At 40.3% G+C, this 18,538-nt stretch overlaps 1 protein-coding gene across 1 annotated transcript in view; it reads right to left on the reverse strand.

Annotated features, from left to right (window-relative positions):
• Nucleotides 1–18,538, reverse strand: part of PLPPR1 (phospholipid phosphatase related 1) — a gene marked incomplete at both ends in the record, with an annotated part of 62,834 nt that overhangs the window by 19,946 nt on the left and 24,350 nt on the right. The window contains 2 exons of the mRNA XM_083354521.1: nucleotides 2,114–2,246; nucleotides 8,639–8,827. Of these exons, the coding sequence (XP_083210647.1) occupies nucleotides 2,114–2,246; nucleotides 8,639–8,827 (322 nt within the window). The remainder of the gene's footprint in view (nucleotides 1–2,113; nucleotides 2,247–8,638; nucleotides 8,828–18,538) is intronic.

An 18,538-nucleotide genomic window follows, 5' to 3' on the forward strand; every position in this document is an offset into this window, starting at 1 on the left:
CAACTTCTAAGCAGGTGCAACTACGCCTAACAATTCATCATCACCTAGCTGAGTTTCTTCAAGCTTTGTTTCGTATTCTTATATTGATAATGATGGAGACACCTCATATGAGAAATAACCAATCTTCTTTAATCGCATCAGATGCTTTATTTTTAATTCTCCATTATCAGGAGGTTCTGCCTATCACTATGATCCACGTAAAGTGTTTTCTATATAAGGAGCTACATATTTCAGAAGCTTATATATATATATATATATATATATATATATATATATATATATATATATATATATATATATATATATATATATATATATATATACACAGATGAAAGCCATCTAAACCAGGGGTCCCCAACCCCCGGTCCGTGAACCGGCACTGGTCATCAGCATGCCAGAAAGCAGGCTGCACAAACAAGGAATGCTCCCTACTCGGGATGTAGGCAGTATTCAAAACCACAGTCCCTCTGGTGCATGGAACAACCCTTCTCCATGGCACCGGTCCCTGAAATTAAGGCAAATAGAAAGAGAAAATACTTGGGATGTACACTAATTGAAGCTGCTGAAAAGCAGATCGGCCAAAATAAATATTTAGCCATACATACACAGCAGAAGTGCTTTTAGCAGAAATCCTGCAGGTGGGATGGCCTGATTAGTTTGGACTTCAGCAACACAGTGAAAAAACTCCCTAGATTTTCTAATGGCCTCTTTACCACTTATCAATGCAATAGAAATTGCTTAAAATGCACATTTCTTTACCACTTATCAATGCAATAGAAATTGCTTAAAATGCACATTTTTAAAACATTAAAAATATCAGGTTTTTTTTAAAATTTCTTGCAAGTGATGTCTTCATTTTGATTACTTTATTCAGGAAAGAAGCAAGCTGCAGGAAATCTTAAGTTCTATGTTCATTTAAAATGGATACACACAAGGAAGCCACTAATAAGACGCTAATTCTTCAACTCGGTTTCTTCCTGCAAGATGGGAATAACAACTACAAGGCTGCTAATATGATTTAGATAATGCATGTGAAACACAGAGTGGGTGAAATGTGCTAAGCCCTATTCCTTGGACACAGCTTAGTTTGGAAAAGAAAGTAAATAAATTATTTTGTTTTGCTCATAAGAACTGAGAATAATCATAATGGAGTGACAGGAGTCAAGAGTCCTATTGAAATAGTAAAAGAACTTGATTGCTGCCTAGATCCAAATTTCTCCCAATTCTTTCACAGAATTAGGACTTCAGCTGAATCAGAATATATTTTCACTGGAAGAACAAGGAAGCTATGTTACCAGCTCTTATACAGGTAGTCCTTGGCTTATAACAGTTCATTTAGTGACTGTTCAAAGTTACATCACTGTTTTTTACACTTACAACTGTTGTAGCATCCCCATAGTCAAGTGATCAAAATTCATACACTTAGCAACTGACTCTTATTTATGATGTTGCAGTGTCCCAGGGTCACCTTTTGCAACCTTCTGACAGGAAAAGTTGTGAAATGGGGCAAAACAAATTTCTCATTTAGCAACATATAAGTCAAGGAATACCTGTATTTCATCTCTTCATACAACTTCTGGAAGAAAACCACTATTTTATTTTTGTAATCTAAAGGCTGCCTCTAGCTGGAAATTCTACTTCATAAGCCACTGAAAATCTTGACCGCTATAGGAAACTAATGGAAAATAAAAGCGATGGTTGCCAGCCAAAAGTCATCAGAATGGCAGGTTAGTACTTGGCCTCCCATAATGAATTTTATTTTTTATTTCTGAAAGGAAAAAAAAAATAGTTTTGCCCTTCTTTTGTCACAGGCGTCTCCTGTCTTGAAATAATCTGTCTCTGGATATCAATCAAACTGTACAAGGCCTTCTATATCACTAAGCTTTATGAAAGGTGATTCGTTAGGTGTGAAATATTGTGCCAGAAAAATGCCAAAAAAAGTCCTGTCTAAAAATTGGAGCTAGCAAATTCTTTCTCACACACATCTTCCCCCACCCCACACACACACACTTCCTGCGTTCCTGGGGATCCTTACATGGGAGGTTTGTGCATAGAAACATATGAAATTGCTTTTCTGTTTTTTTTTTTCTGCCAATGTGTTCATTATGCTTACCTATAAATCGAATGATTCTCCGAAGTAGTGGATTCAGGTAACAGCATTCTCCTGTCAAAATGGTTTTCTCTTGGATAGTTAAGCTTTCTCTAGTGGACTTGATGAAATACATAGATATCTCTCCAATAAAAATCTGTAAAAGGGAAGGGGAAACGGGAATGCTGAGAATCACAAAGACAAATGTATTGGTCACTGCTGAACTCCTCTCGATAACCGGAAACCACTCTCTGGAAAGGGATGTTAATCCGTCCCGCCCCATTCCTTAACTTAACTTGGCTATGACAGCAGAGAACAGAGCACTAATAGGGGACAATTTAGTGGGAGTAGTAGAGAGGTCAAATAAATTGAATTTTCACCAATTCTGGATGACCATCTCTGGATGAAGAGATTAATTAACCACTTACTACATTTCACTGGCTTACATCTGAAGTAACAGACCTGAGTCCTTAATTTTCCAAAGATTATCTTCTATATATTACTAAAACTCTGAATCTTGTAACTTTTAATTGGGTGGAATAGCGCACGATAGGCAAAACGTGAATCAAGTTACCTCAAATGGGCTAACATACGGAATACATCCAAAAGCCGGGACCCATGACTCCCTTGGAACTGAAATTTGGCAAAACTTATAAAACACTTTATGACATAAAACATTATCATAAAGCATTTTATGACATGATACAAAATGGCATGAAACATTTCCTGAGCTGGTGTTTGACACAGTTCAACGTGGGCTACTTTCAAGGCTGATCCATCTCTGAATATATCCTGACTTTTCCAAGTGAAGGCAATACAATAGAACAGGGGTCTTCAAACTTGGCCCTTTTATGACTTGTGGACTTCAATTCCCAGAATTCCTCAGCCAGCATGCCTGGCTGAGGAATTCTGGGAGTTGAAGTCCACAAATCATAAAAGGGCCAAGTTTGAAGACCCCTGCAATAGAAGCTGTGCCACTGTTAAAAGCACTGAGGAATCTGATAAGGAAATATCTCTGAAATGATGACCCAATGAGGACACAGGTTATTTAGTTAAATGTCAAAAAGCTTAAATTTAAAAATAAGTTAAAAAAAATTGCATCCAAAACAAATGAGACTTTTTCAATCCTCACTTGCTAAAGTAAGGGGAGGTATATGCCTGATGATTTTCCATTCATATGAACTAAATTTATTTTATATTTTACTAATCACCCTCGGTTGGGAGTAACACAATTTTATTCTTTAAAAGATGTATTTATTTTTTTGTTATTAGTACAATCAGTATAGGAACAGAACCCAATTACAAATTAATAGAGGAAAATGTTATACTTCTTTATTTTTAAAAAAGTAATTAATCCACCATTTCCTTTTTTAAAAATTTGTGTGCTGCTAGAAGAACTACAGAATAGAAAACGGAATATGGAACAGCTATATTAAAAGCAAAAAATGGCAATAAATAAGCCTTGTAGAATATAAAGGCTATCAAATTCATTATGCAATAAACATACATTGTGGACAAAAAAAAAATCCTCGTGGTGCTCTTTTTGGAAGAGTGTATTTCTGTTTTCATTGCTACTTCTCCCTCTTGGCTACATTTCTACCAGCAGAGTTTTTTGTATCTTCGCCTCCTTATTTTCCTAGTTGTTTTTTTAAAAGCTCTGCTTCCTCCTCTCTTATTATTTCCCATTCTCTTCAACATCTTTACTATTATTCATCTGAGTGCTTATCAGTGGAATAATGGGGCAGGCACACAAGACTCTTTATAAAGATATCTGATTTTCTTTTTCCAACCGGAAAGAAATTAACTACAAGTAGAGTACCTTTAAGGCAGACACAGAAATAAAATTCTCCCATTTGTGCTACCTGCAACTGGAGGCTTGACAAAGACAGAACCCAACCAACTTTTATGTGATTTCTAGACATACAGTGATGCTGCTGGGTAGTTTGTTGCTAAAGTTTCCAAACAATAGAATAGAATACTTTATTTGGCCAGGTATGATTAGACACACAAGGAATTTGTCTTGGGTGCAGAAGCTTTCAGTGTTGATGCAAAGCAACAGAGTAATGACAGTCATAAAAATGATACTGATAATTTGTTTATTTATTTATTTTAATTCCATTTATATCCCGCCCTTCTCCGAAGACTCAGGGCGGCTTACAAACTTAGCAGTAGCCTTCATTCTATGTATATGCCTGCTTATTAGGGCTTTCATACACACCCCAAGCGGCATTATTACAAAGTCAGCTTAATTGCCCCCAACAATCTGGGTCCTCATTTTACCTACCTCGGAAGGATGGAAGGCTGAGTCAACCTTGAGCCTGGTGGGATGCGAACCTGCACTAATTGCAGGCAGCTGGTGTTACTTAAGGAGGCATAATGATAATGATAATGTAATGAGATGTACCACAGGAAGTCTCAAAGAAACCCACTTCCAAATAAACATCTATAGCTGTGGTGGCAAACTTATGGCACACGTGCCACAGGTGGCACACAGAGCCCTCTCTGTGGGCATGTGCACCGTCGCCCCAGTCCTAGGCCTTCAGCTGCATTTTATAAAACCTTTTCGCTTTAGGCCTCCAACGCCATGTGCAAAAAAAAAGTTCAATCAATTTCAACTTCTCGCGGGGAAAAAATCTCGCAAAGTTGGAATTGATTGACTGAACTTTTTAGTCCCACCCAGTCTGCCGTTACCACCGCAGCCACGCCCACCCAATTGGCCACGCCCACCCAATTGGCCACACACCCCCAACGGGCCACACCCACCCGGCACCTGATGATACATAAGTGGGTTTTGGGTTGCAGTTTGGGCACTCGGTCTCTAAAAGGTTCGCCAGCACTGACCTATAGGAATGGTTACATTTAGCTAGATTCCGTCTTTAATGGATTGTCTACTTTGTCTTCTGTGCTGTCTCTTCTCTTCTAGTAATTGCTCCTCCTTCCAATCAGGTGCACCATCAATTCCTAACTGCTGCTTTCTCAGATTCTATTGGCTACTATTTATTTAGGTTATATCTTGCCTTTCATTCATGAGAATGACAGCTCTCTCTCTTCAACAATTTTTGCCCACAACAAATCTGCTAGGCTGAAAAAGAACTAGCAAAGTCACCCAGTGAGCTTCCATGCTTAAGGGCAGATTGGTCCCACTTTTTAGTCCGACATTTGAACCACGACACCAAATTTAGCTTTCCTAATTATATACAAATTTTTAGCTGGCAAGCAGGACATATCCCTCATGTAATGCTTTCTTCCCCCTTTGAATCTCTGCCAGTTCAATAAAGTTTGGGCACTTATTTTCAAGAAACACAACTGCTGCTGGTATTGCTAGAGCTATAACAATCTACCAGTTTGATTGAAGCAGTGACATTAAGATTTTTTTTTGTTGATAAGTAAGTTTATCCAGGAGACTAGTGCAGTGTAGATTAGATTAGATTTAGATTAGATTTATTAAATTTATATGCCGCCCTTCTCCCCAAGGACTCAGGGCGGCTCACAATAAAAATTAAAAAACATAAAGTACAAAATTTAAAAAGGAATTAAACAATGAGTATAATAAATAAATGACAATTTAACCCAATAAAAGCCAAATTTAAAACCATAGTCAGTCCAGGCCCGCTTGTTGGAACATCTATGTCTTCAGGTCACGGCGGAAGGACCGAAGGTCAGGGGCTGTCCGCAGCTCCGGAGGCAGCTCATTCCAGAGGGTTGGCACGCCTGCAGAGAAGGGTCTCCCTCTGGGGGTCACCATCCGGCATTGCCTAGCCGACGGAACCCTGAGGAGGCCGACTCTGTGGGAGCGAACCGGGCGTTGGGAGGTTGACAATGGCAGCAGGTGGTCTCGCAAGTACCCCAGGCCTAAGCCATGTAGGGCTTTAAAGGTAATTACCAGCACCTTGAATCACACCTGGAGGGCAACCAGAAGCCAATGCAGCTCGCGCAGGAGTGGTGTAACATGGGAGTATCGAGATCCTCCTATAAGCACCCGTGCGGCCGCATTTTGCACCAGCTGAAGCCTCCGGGTGCACTTCAAGGGTAGCCCCATGTAGAGAGCATTACAGTAATCCAGGTGAGAGGTGACAAGGGTGTGGGTGACCGTGCATAGGGCATCTCGGTCCAAAAAGGGGCGCAACTGCGCACCAGGCGAACCTGTGCAAATAGTGTAGCCACTATTAGTGTTGTATTGCATCAGGGAGACCCAGATTCTAGTCCATCCCCAGCAACAGAAAAACATTGGATAACTTTGGGCCAGTCATTAAGCATTGGCCTGTCTCCCAGTCAGAAAAGTAATAGGTGTACACAAGCTACTTTGACTGCGCTTGCCATATATATTAATAAGTTCATGATGTCCACTTGTCCTGGAGTGCAGAGCAGAAGAGAAGCACAATCTGGCTTTCACCTTCAGCCACGTGACCATCAATTGCTAATATATCATTAACGTGGCTTCAACCACTGGATATAAAATTAGCAGGTAAACCAGCAGTTCCCAGCCTTTTCTACACCCCTCACCCCTAGAACGCTTCTGTTATATTCTCGCGCCCCTTACAAAAGTTTGAAGTAACAGCAGCAAATTACGCATATGCACTACAATTTTGAAAAGCCAAGTTTTCGCACCCCCTGGAATATCGTCTCGCACCCCTGGGTGGGAACCAGAGGTAAAAGATGCGCAGGTTTCTATTGAATCAAAGAACTTCAAATAAACCTTCCAGGTGAAGAAGATTTTCCATATCACATGGAAAATTCCACCATAGTTACACTTTGGTTGCATAAAATATAGGGTGTCGCAGAAGGGTTCAGCTGATTAATTCCATGCACTGCATTTATGCACGAGAGTGATAAGAAAATTGGACCTCCCGTTGTTATTTCCTAACCGCAAACTAGTTATATCTCCTGGGGCTGTGTGTTTAGTATCAGTGTTGAAGGATCCTGCATACTGTATGTCTCAATACATTTACATGGGACGGGGAATGTTAATTAGCTAAGCTTCTACTGCGTATGGAAGAATCTCAGAGAGATACAACGATCAACATTTAATCTTTTTCTATAGCTGACAGGGGCTGCCTGGCAATGAACTGGAATAGAGGGCATATGGCTGGACATCCTTATTGAATATACCTTGAGTAAACACTCCTCAAATATCTTTTCAGATTATTTCCTTTAAAAAAGACCCCCTCTTTCTAGAAACCTGTATACTTGTATCTGCAAATGCACCTTTAAAAATTCACAATACCTTGTCCCTTCTAGCTTTCAATACTCTTTTGCAATGCCTTCAACAGATATCTCCTACCTTTGAACATTTTAACAAGTGTGATCTGAATATCTGACTTGCACGTTAGTTCAGCATTTTTAAAATGTTATTTTTAATTGTTTCTTTAAAAACAGATGTCATTAAAAAAAACACCCTTTCTGGAAATATGGGTGGAAGAAAGTATGTTTGTAGCACTCTTGCTATCGGCCAATCGTATTGCTCACAGCTGTGTACATCCTGAAAGGATGCTGGATTAAGACTTGTGAATCTGAATAAGAAGCTAAGCTGAGCCTACCCTATATGGACACGTTCATCTAGTTAATGTGCTTAATATATGCTGCTCATTATCCTGCTGTTGAATCTCTTTTTGCAGTGACCGTAAGGAAAGAAATTGCAAACACGTATAGCATATATTCTGGTGGGAAGGAAAAACAAACCGGGTTGCACAAAAGGAAACTAGACAAACATGTGTGAGAAGCTTATTTGAAGCAGCGTTTTAAATTAAACCAGCGGCTGAATCTATTTGCTTTGTAGCACAAAGCAGCTAATGTCTGCCATGAAAAGAAAAGCAACCAGGCCACTTTTGGCATTTATTTATTTCCTAATCAATAGTTTTCTTGGACTTATGGCAGCCTTTAATTATTTTCCACGGGAATTATATTGGAAAGAGTTGGGAAACCGACATTGGATTCGCAAAAGGCAATTTTTTTTTATTCGTTCATAAGCACTACTCAGCTTAAATGCTTTTGGAAGCAGTCAGTTTTGCCTTCAGCATATGAAACTTCGCACAGCATGCAAGATTCTCATTTTGCTTTTACTAAAAGCATTGTTTATTTATTTACTAAACTCCCTGAGAACTCATGGTGATAAACTCCAGCACCAATCCTTTACAGCAAAGTGTTGTGGTTGATCTAAATGTGTGAAGCCATTTACCCAGCGAGAAACATTTAGCTATTGCACTTCAACTGAGAAATATGTAACATGGTGTTTTGTCTTCCTGTGAAGTCACATACAGATAATTAATTAGTGGGATAATTAATACCCAAAGGGATTACGGTAATGTGCCAATGTCTGACACAAGCTTATCAGGTTTGTTTTTTTTTAAAAGAAAAACAAACCTAAAGATGCCTTGAAGTTGTGATGGACTCCTCATGACAATACTGACATTTATGGAGTTGGATAAAAATCATGAGGGTGTAAAAGGAATAAAGTCTCTTCTCTGGGAAGTCAGCAATCAACAATCCAAGAGTCAAAGAATCTTTAAAATATGCATTTACGTATATATTTAATATATTCAATCTACTTACAATTGCTGTTGGGGTTGCAGCCAGGACACAGTAGAGGACAAGAGGGGAAATGAAGCTTTCATCCTCTATTCCTGGATATGGTTTCATCAAATTGCTGTCTTGACAGAAGAAGCCTTGAATATGTACCTGGAAAGTGTCCGTGCACTCGAAGTAGTAGGCAAGCAAGACCGTCCCAGCCATAATGACAAGCTGAAAATACAGCATGGTGATAACGAGACATTAGCAGCTGCTCAGCACCTACGCCTCTGACAGTTGCCACCCTCCATTCTCACTGCCATCATTCCAGCAGCAAATGCCCACATCGGTGCAGGAATGCGCTGGGATGAATGTCTGCCCTCCGGAGCACTTCTTACATAAATCGCAAAGTAACTCCCCCTTCTACTCCCAGGGAAGTTTTGGGGGCTACAAAGCACCTCAGAAAAAAGAACAGGAGGTACCGCCCCGACTTATTCCAAAGCATGTAGTTGTTACCAGCAGTGTGGCTCAATGCAAATGAAATGGGGCAAACACCCTATCAGTTAAGTAATCTGGGCTGGAATAAACACTCCCCAGCCCACAAGGCTGAGGAAAGTAACATACAGATGGAAAAGAAACCTTGGGGGGGGGGGGAATATCTAGTGAGATTTACTCTGGAGCGTGCATAGTAATGTAGCCAAGGAGTTTCAGAAGGAAGGGAAGCAAAACAGTGACACTGACAATCCTCCGCTGTTCTCTCTCCACCTACTACCTATTTTTAGCTCTCTAGCTTCCATCAGAATATGCCGTATTTTAGGGTTTTAATTCTTTCTGGGGGCTGCATCCTACTGTTGTACTCAGTATTCCGTATCTTTCTCGTTTTATTTATTTATTTTTAAATTTGTTGGCCGCCCTTCTCGCCCATTTTGACTGAAACAGGCCTAAGAAGAACATTTGAAATATTCCAGCTAATTTGGTTTGGAAATTAGTCCAGCTCCTCCCCCCACAACTACCATAAAAAGCACTATGCCTTATTTCAGGATTTGTTTGTTTGTTTGTTTGATTGTTTAATGTATTTGATTTATGTCCTCCCTTTCAATCCTAGTAGGATGATCCTATTAGCAATGTAATAAATTAAAAGCAACACAAATTATTAACATGCATACACAATTAGTTAAAACAAAAAACAAAAAATCCTTTACACAGTTCAGAGTATCAGGCTGAAAACGCTGAATTTAATCCCAACTTGGAACCCCAGAAATTCCTTTCTCCCCATGCAGTCTGTAAAAAGCTTCTGGCAGGCAATATTAATAATTACAAGGCTCACTCAAAGTCCACCTCATTCAGGAAAAAAAAAACGAATTACAAAGAAGCAAATAAAATAAATTTTAAAAAAGGAAGAAAGGAAGGAAGCAACAGGAAGAGAGGAATTGATCAGAAATGCTAATAAAGAGGCTCAGGATGAACGTAATGGAGGCGCAACTGGCCCGGCACTATTGTTGCTGAGGTCTATTATTGCCTTCCCGAACTGAGGAATAAGTTCATGTCTTTCCAAAGCTAAACCCAGCTTTCTCAAAGAGGTGTGAAGTCATCCCCATGGGAAAAGTTATAGGAAATATCCCGATATCTGTTTGGATACAACTCTGCCAAGCAGAATCCCTACAGGAAATCCCTAACTTGCCTTACTGGCGACGTTCTCCTTTGGGACCTCAGAAGAAAACAACAAGAGAGGAGCTTTCTTTGGCATGACATACTACTCAGTGTGGAAGGTGTAGTTGAGAAGGGGAAGCCAAAACCCTGAAGAAAAACGACAATGCAAAAGGATAGCATGCTTGTGTCGCCGAAGATATGCTTTCAAAAAACAATTTATAAAACTAATAATAAAGGCAGAATATTAATAAAATAGGAGGGACGCGGTGGCTCAGTGGGTTAGGACACTGAGCTTGTCGATCAGAATGTCGGCAGTTTGGTGGATCAAATCCCGAGTGCCGCGTAGCAGAGTGAGCGCCTGTTACTCGTCCCAGCTTCTGCCCACCTAGCAGTTCGAAAGCACGTAAAAATGCAAGTAGAAAAATAGGGACCACTACGGTGGGAAGGTAACAGCGTTCCGTGCGCCTTTGGTGTCTAGTCATGCCGGCCACATGACCACGGAGACGTCCTCGGACAAGCGCTGGCTCTTCGGCTTTGAAACGGAGATGAGCACCGGCCCCTAGAGTCGGAAACGACTAGCACGCATGTGCGGGGAAACCTTTACCTTTATTAATAAAATAATGAACTGATAAAGCAGATTTGAACAAACTCAGAATAATATTACGTAGGATCACGCAGCAGAGAAAATTAATGCGAAAAAGGAGTGGGTTTCCTGACCAAGGGTATCAAAAGCCAATTTTAAGAAGGATTTAAAAAAAATGGAGGACAACTAAAGAAACTAAATACAGGAACACATAAGGTTTAGCAAAGGTCTAAAAACAAGAAAGAAATGGGAAGAGGGCCACTTCACAAACAGGTAACCCAGATATGTAGAGCTAGTATCAGGAAACCAAAAATTCAAAGGATGCTAAGAATAACAAAAAAGGGCATATTTAGATATGTTCAAAATAGAAGGGAAAAATAATTAGTACACCAGCTTCTCTGTGAATGGAGGAATGCGTCTCAAATCTGTAGATGATTAAAAAGCTGGTTGAGATTAATATATTAGTAAGTTGCTGAAAATTCAAAACAATTTTGATAAGACTGAAAAATACGCCGAAGGTAATACGATGAAAGGTAACAGAGACAAGTGCAAAGTTCTTCACTTAATAGCACTTACACTTATATACCCCTTCACAGTGCTTTACAGCCCTCTCTAAGCGGTTTACATAATCAGCATATTACCCCAAACAACCTGAGTCCTCATTTTAACGACTTTGGAAGGATGGAAGGCTGAGTCAACCTTAAGCTGGTCAGGATCGAACTGCTAGCAGCAGAATTAGTCTACAATATTGCATTCTAACCACTGCGCCATCACGGCTCTCAAGAAATGACAATCAGATACATAAGAAGGGGGGAATGGCTTCATAATAGCGTGATAAAGCTACTTGTGTGTTTTTGTTTTCTTTTAAAAAAAACACCCTTGGAATAGAAGCTGATGGCAAGCTGAGGATAAGAGTAGTGTGATATGGCTGTAAAAAGCTAAATGCTACTTTAACCTACATCAATGTTGATTTTCAAATTACTGTTCATAATCAACACACTAACAAAGGTGTGTGACAACAACATCCGTTATTTTATGGGTGTAGGCAAAAGTGTGTATCCTGAGTTTTTCACTAAAACGTGAAATGGAACAAAGCATTTGATCAAATAAAACTGATTTCTAGCAATCTCTGCCCTTGCATCCTTCACCTTACACAGAATGTCTGAAATGTTTGCAACAGGACGTAGCGGATGGGAACTCCAACCATCCATTCAATATGAAATAATGAACAGTGCCCAATTGGTTGTTTACAGGTAGTCCCTGACTTACAACCGTTCATTTAGTGACTGTGTGGAAGTTACAATGGAACTGAAAAAGTGACTTATGACCATTTTTCACACTTACGACCGTTGCAGCATCCCCTTGGTCCTGTGATCAGAATTTGGATGCTTCACAACTGGCATGTATTTATGACAATTGCAGTGTCTCAGGGACATGTGATCACCTTTGGCAACCTTCTGACAATGGGGAAGCCAGATTCACTTAATAACCGTGTCATTAACTGCAGTGATTCATTTAACAACTGGGGCAAATACACTGGACAACTATCTTGCTTAGCAATGGACATTTTGGGATCATAAGTCAAGGACTACCTGTAATTTACTTCAGGAGGCAAGCTAAAATCAGAGGTTTTCCTTTCCTTTTATTATGTATTCCTTTCCTATCATATTTTAAACTGCTATACGCCATGAAAAATAGAAGCAGACAAGATATTTCTTTGCTCCTTCACAATGTGGTTGTTATGCATTGAGAACGTCTACCTTAAATGAAAACGACACAAATTTCCACCTCCTGTTACTATAAAGGCTGTGCATCACATGAAAGCAAAGCAAAGCAAAAACAAAAACACAATATAGAACAGCAGTTCCCAGGGATACAGTAAAATAAAAATGATGAAAAGAACTACACTGCCTCCTTGCGAAGGAAAAAAAAAAGGCAACCTTGAAAAACATTTTTTCACTTGAATGCCTACCGCAACCTCACTTTCCTCTCCTTTCACTGTTAGGCCAAGTTGGCAGCAGTGCCAAAGTAGACAGATGGCTCTTTGGTCTAACCATCTGCAAGAATATGCAGTTTAGCTAGAGCAGGGGTAAGCAACCTTGGCTCTTTTATGACTCGTGGACTTCAACTCCCAGAATTCCTGAGCCAGGCATGGCTCAGCTTGGAAACCTCTCCCTTTCCCCTCAGCATGGCTGGCTCAGGAATTCTGGGAGTTGAAGTCCATGAGTCATAAAAGAGCCAAGGTTGCCTACGCCTGAGCTAGAGAATGCAGTATTACAACTAGTAAGAGAGAGAGAGGCATTGTCCTGATTCTTAGGAAAATAAAAAATTGAAGGCAACTGTGTGAAGACAAAAATCTGGGTTAATGCAACCTTTGTTTGAACAACACAACAAGCCCAAATGTGGTGTAGCATGTTGGGTGAGCTCAGTCATCAGGAAGAGTAGTAGTTGTTTCCCCTAAATATTTAGATGCTGCATGGGGAGAAGATTCTCCATTGTTGCTTCTCCAGAAAACCCATTCTAGATTCCCACACAAATATCAACTCATAAGCCTATACAAAGGATTATGAAAAGACAAAAACAGCCCTGCCTTAAACGGAAGGATGGCCAGCTGTCATATGAAAGTGATGAGCCAGTCAAATTGAGCTGAATTTTCATAACCATCAAGGATCAGAGACGAATTCAGAAGAATCAGAGAGAGCACAGTCTCATCCAACACAATGGAACCATTATTTCCTGGTATGTTTTATCAAGTTTTCAAAAAGCAAATTTCTTGTGTGAATTGATCTAGCTTCCAATTGATCTAGCTTCCTTCAATTTAACATAGACATCAGGCTTTGATTTAGAACTTCCTTCAATTTTGATTAAACCCCCCCCCCCCAGAAATACAGCATTAGGACATTGTCTGGGAAGCATATTATCAAGCTCCTGTGGATGAGATGTTTGTCAAACGACATAATCACATGAGAAGCCAATTTGCATTTGGACAAACTTTCACTTACATAATCCTTTCATGAAACTGAGGAGGCAGGGAGACTGGATGAGGCAGGACTTACATAGTTCATCTTCCCATTTTAATTCTCCATACATGTAGACTGATCACACCAGGCTTTAGTAGTTCCAACTGTTTTAGACTTACAACCTGTTTCACTATATTGCGCAACTAGGCTTGATGGAAAAACTACAGGTAATTCTTGACTTAGGACCACAATTGGGTCTGGGATTTCAGTTGCCAGCAATCTGGGACATTAAACAAGTCATCATGTGTGATGGCTGTAACTTTGAGGATAAGCCATAAACAACTTTTTTCCGAGACTCTCACGATTTTAAGCTATCATTAAACAAATGGCCATAAGTCTCGAACTACCCATAGAAGCTGAACTGAACCAGCCGATCAGGATCTGATTATTTGAATTGTATATACCTGAACTGAAAAGAAGGACTTCAGCTATACCTGAACTTAGGTCAAAAGTATGTGGGTTTTCTTCTGTGGGACCATCAATTTTGTCATCCCCAGACAAACTTGTGTATAGACATCACAGTAAATTAAAATAAAAGTTGTTTTATCTATCTGCCAAACAGCTTATTACTACCTAGTTCCAACCATGACATTAAACAATAGCTATGTGGTGAGAGCAGGCTAATTCTGCCCACGGCCTGGAGTTTGATCCTGACCAGCTCAAGGTTGACTCAGCCTTCCATCCTTCCGAGGTCAGTAAAATGAGGGCCCAGATTGTTGGGGGCAACATGCTGACTCTGTAAACCGCTTAGAGAGGGCTGTAAAGCACTGTAAAGCGGTATATAAGTCTTATTGCTATTGCTGTGCAGTTTTACTAGGCTAATTTGAGTTTTACAAAACAATTTCATCTGAGAAAAAAATACTCATCTGCAGAAATTCAAATTGGGGTCCAGTCTGTGGCAGAGGTGGAATTTGGTTCCAGCAAGATTTTCCTAAAATATGCTGGGGAGTAGAAACAAACAAACAATAATTGGTCCTGTAGAATTTAGCAGGCACAAAATAAAATAAAATAAAAAACACCCTGTTTTTTTTTTTTTATCGTAAGACGGGCTCCAGATTTCCTGTAAAAATTCTCTTAAAACGTATCCTTTAAATCTTCCTGCACAGTTCTTTTTCCCCTCACTTTAATTAAAAGAAAAAAGAAAAGAAACACCAGAGTTTAAGTGCTGAATGTTAGCTAGTCCTTGAGCTCCACTGATCCGTGGTTCTATTTAAACTCGCATGAGCTTCTACAGAACTTCAGAAGATTACGCAGCAGGGGCCATTAATGCTTTCTCAGTTTTTTTTTTTTTGCCGACAATGCTGTTTGAAGAATATCGTGTATTTTTCCTCCATCAAAACCATTTAATATCCTAAAGAAAGCTAGGCTTTCATTTAATTTTCTCACAGTGGTTAATCCGAGTCTTGTGCGTGGCAAATGAGGGATTCCTAGACTGTGCCCTTTTCTGTTGAAAATGGAAGATTAAAAGTGACATTTAGAAGTAGGAGCAAAGGGAGCCTAATTGTTCAATCCTATGTATGTCAACTTACAACCAGGTTTTATGGGGTTATTTCTTATTTCCAGAGTGTTTGCAGTTACCATTCAAATCAGTGCATGCTATGAATAAAAAGTTCAAAGCTACTGAGGTTTACCATGCGAGGGGAATACTTTGCCTCTACGCACCCTTCTTTATTGAATACCAACAAACCAGAGATGACTGTACTACATGATTAGGATTAGGATTCCCCCCCCCCCCACTTTCTGTAATCATATCCTTGGTAGGAACATACCCTCATATGCCCAACCTCTAATTTTTAATTAGAAATTGACCCCCCCAAATCAGGCTCCCCACATCTAATCCATAATCCAACCCATGGATTAAAGGTAAAGGTTCCTCCGCACTTGCGTGCTAGTCGTTTCCGACTCTAGGGGCCGGTGCTCATCTCCGTTTCAAAGCCGAAGAGCCAGCGCTTGTCCGAGGACGTCTCCGTGGTCATGTGGCCGGCATGACTAGACGCCAAAGGCGCACGGAACGCTGTTACCTTCCCACCGGAGTGGTCCCTATTTTTCTACTTGCATTTTTACGTGCTTTCGAACTGCTAGGTTGGCAGAAGCTGGGACGAGTAACAGGCGCTCACTCTGTTACGCGGCACTTGGGATTCGACCCACCAAACTGCCGATCTTCTGATCAACAAGCTCCTAAAAACAACAGTGACAGATAGGATAATGGATAACTGTTTGCAGTAAACCGCAAAACAGTAGTTTTGTAGAAAAGAAATTTATATAAGAAAAAAAACCAACAAGAACTCTACTCCCACAGCTAGTCTCTCAGAGATGACAAGGTACATAGATTGGTGTGGCATCTGCCCTTTGTATGAAATGGCAGAAGTCGAAACAAAAATAAAAATAAATGTAGAGTATTAAACAAATCTCACAAACACACTTACTTAAAACGTAACGTTATGTAATGGCAACTGCTTATGGCTCCTCATGAAGCAACACCTGCTGATTACCTGAAAGCAGAGCTTAAGAATGGCAAGTAAAATAAAACACAAACTCAGGGACAAAATTCCCTCTGCATCTGTAACCCAAACAAGCCTTCTCAGAAACAAGAGCTCAAGAGCAAATCCATCTTCTGAATACAGGTAGTCCTTGACTCGCAACTATAATGGAGCTTGCCCATTATGGCCGAAAGTCGTGACGACTGTTAACTGAAGCGCCCATGTGACTGGCTCACTTAAGAATCGCCATCCCTGCTCTATCTGATGTAGTCATTAAGCGGAGTATGAGATGACCCAGGGGTACCGGAGCCGGCCCTGGGAGGCCTAGCATAGGCCATGTCCTGGACTTCCCAAGGCCTCCCCCACTCCCTGGGGCACCCCACGCTCCATTTCCAACTCCTTTGGCATTCCCACAGGCCTTGGGTCTGCTTCCCACAATATTGGGCCCCACATACTCCTCCTCACCCAGCATCACCATTGCACACTTACCTGCAGAACTCATGTTAACTAAGGGACAACTTCTAAGTTGAGGAGTACCTGTATGTTGTGTTTTATATTACATGTGATATTCTTGAAGACTAAGGTTGAGACTGGCTCAATAAACCTTATTCTATTATTCATTATGTGATTACATAATATTTCTAGGAAAACCACCAGAGAATGCTATCTAAGGATATTATCAGTGTTCTACTTTTAAGGTCTTTATACTTGTTATGGAACAAAGATCAATTTGACTTATAATTTAAATATGCACAGGGATTATCTAAAATTCCCTCCAAGGGTCTGCAAGTGTGTTTTTCATTACTGATGCCAACCAAATATTTCCCTAAGTTTTAAAAGGTTTTAATGTAGCTTCATAAGAAAAACAAAATGCTCTGTAATAGTTAAGATTTGGTTATTTATCTCTTCTTTACCTATACATAGATAGGCAAGCAGCCAGGTAGATATGCAGAGGAAAACACTGACTCAAATTCAAGTGAATATTAAATTTAAAAATGTAATGTTCATAAGTCTATCCAATAAGAAGCAGCTCAAATATATAGAAAGGCCTTCTGAAAAGTATGGCTAAATGTTGACTCGGTTCATATTTCTTTTATATACTGATCTAGTACCATTATCGTAAAACAATAATCCCGAATTTTGTTATGCAGCTCTACAATAATAAATTGAATCAGTGGTGGGATTCAAATACCTGAACAACCGGTTCTCTGCATGGATGCAGGCCTGGGCCTCCAAGGCCTAGAATGGACTTCCGGAAGTGACATCCACGCACTTCCTGTGGGCCGTTCTAGGCCTGGGAGGCCGCCTCCTGGCCTCTGAGGCCTAGAACAGACTTCCAGAAGTGACATACACGCACTTCCTGTGGGCCATTCTAGGCCTGGGAGGCCTCCTCCAGGCCTCCGGGGCCTAGACCGGACTTCTGTTAGTGACATACACGCACTTCCATTGGGCCGTTCTAGGTCTAGGAGGCCTCCTGCAGGCCTCCAAGGCCTAGAATGGACTTCCAGAACCAATGTGAGTTCAGCCGGTTCTCCAAACTCAACAACATTTAGCTACCGAACCTGTGCATACCGGCTGAATCCCACCACTGAATTGAATTAAAGAATGAGTTCCCGTGTCTTGATTACTGCATGCATTTTTAATGAGAAACTAAAATGTGCTTATAGTTCCACCATTGTATGGGTTTGTTTAAGATGTAAATAATATTTTGTCAACTATCAAGGTGTGCTAATACAACGTATTAAGCTAAACCAAAGAAGCTGCATGAAGGCTTAGGATACTGTATGAAGAATTATGTATGAAAAAGTCTCTATCACTAGGAAAGGTAGAAGCAAAAAAGAAGATGATAAACAGCAAGATGGATGGGGTGCATCGTTAGGAAAATTGAAAGACCTGGTTAGAGACAGAACATCATGGAGAAAAACTATGTGGTCACTTAGAGCTGACACTGACTTGATGGCAGATGAGTCATTCATTTATGCATGAAGACCAATGCGTGCAGCGTATGTAATTCTTTTGGATTGTTCCTCTGTCTGTTGGATAATGCAGCTGAAATCCTGAAGGTGGAGATAAATGTTTGTGAGAGAAGAAAAGGCAAGAAAGAACATGCAGATTCTTAATCTCTGGAGTAGCAGATTTATCAATCATACTCGGAATGTCAACCATATGATGGAATGCTTGTGAAGACTGTACCTGGTAGCTTGCTGTTACA

This window comes from Vipera ursinii (assembly GCF_947247035.1).
Source record: "Vipera ursinii genome assembly, chromosome: 2".
NCBI classification, from domain to species: Eukaryota; Metazoa; Chordata; class Lepidosauria; order Squamata; family Viperidae; genus Vipera; species Vipera ursinii.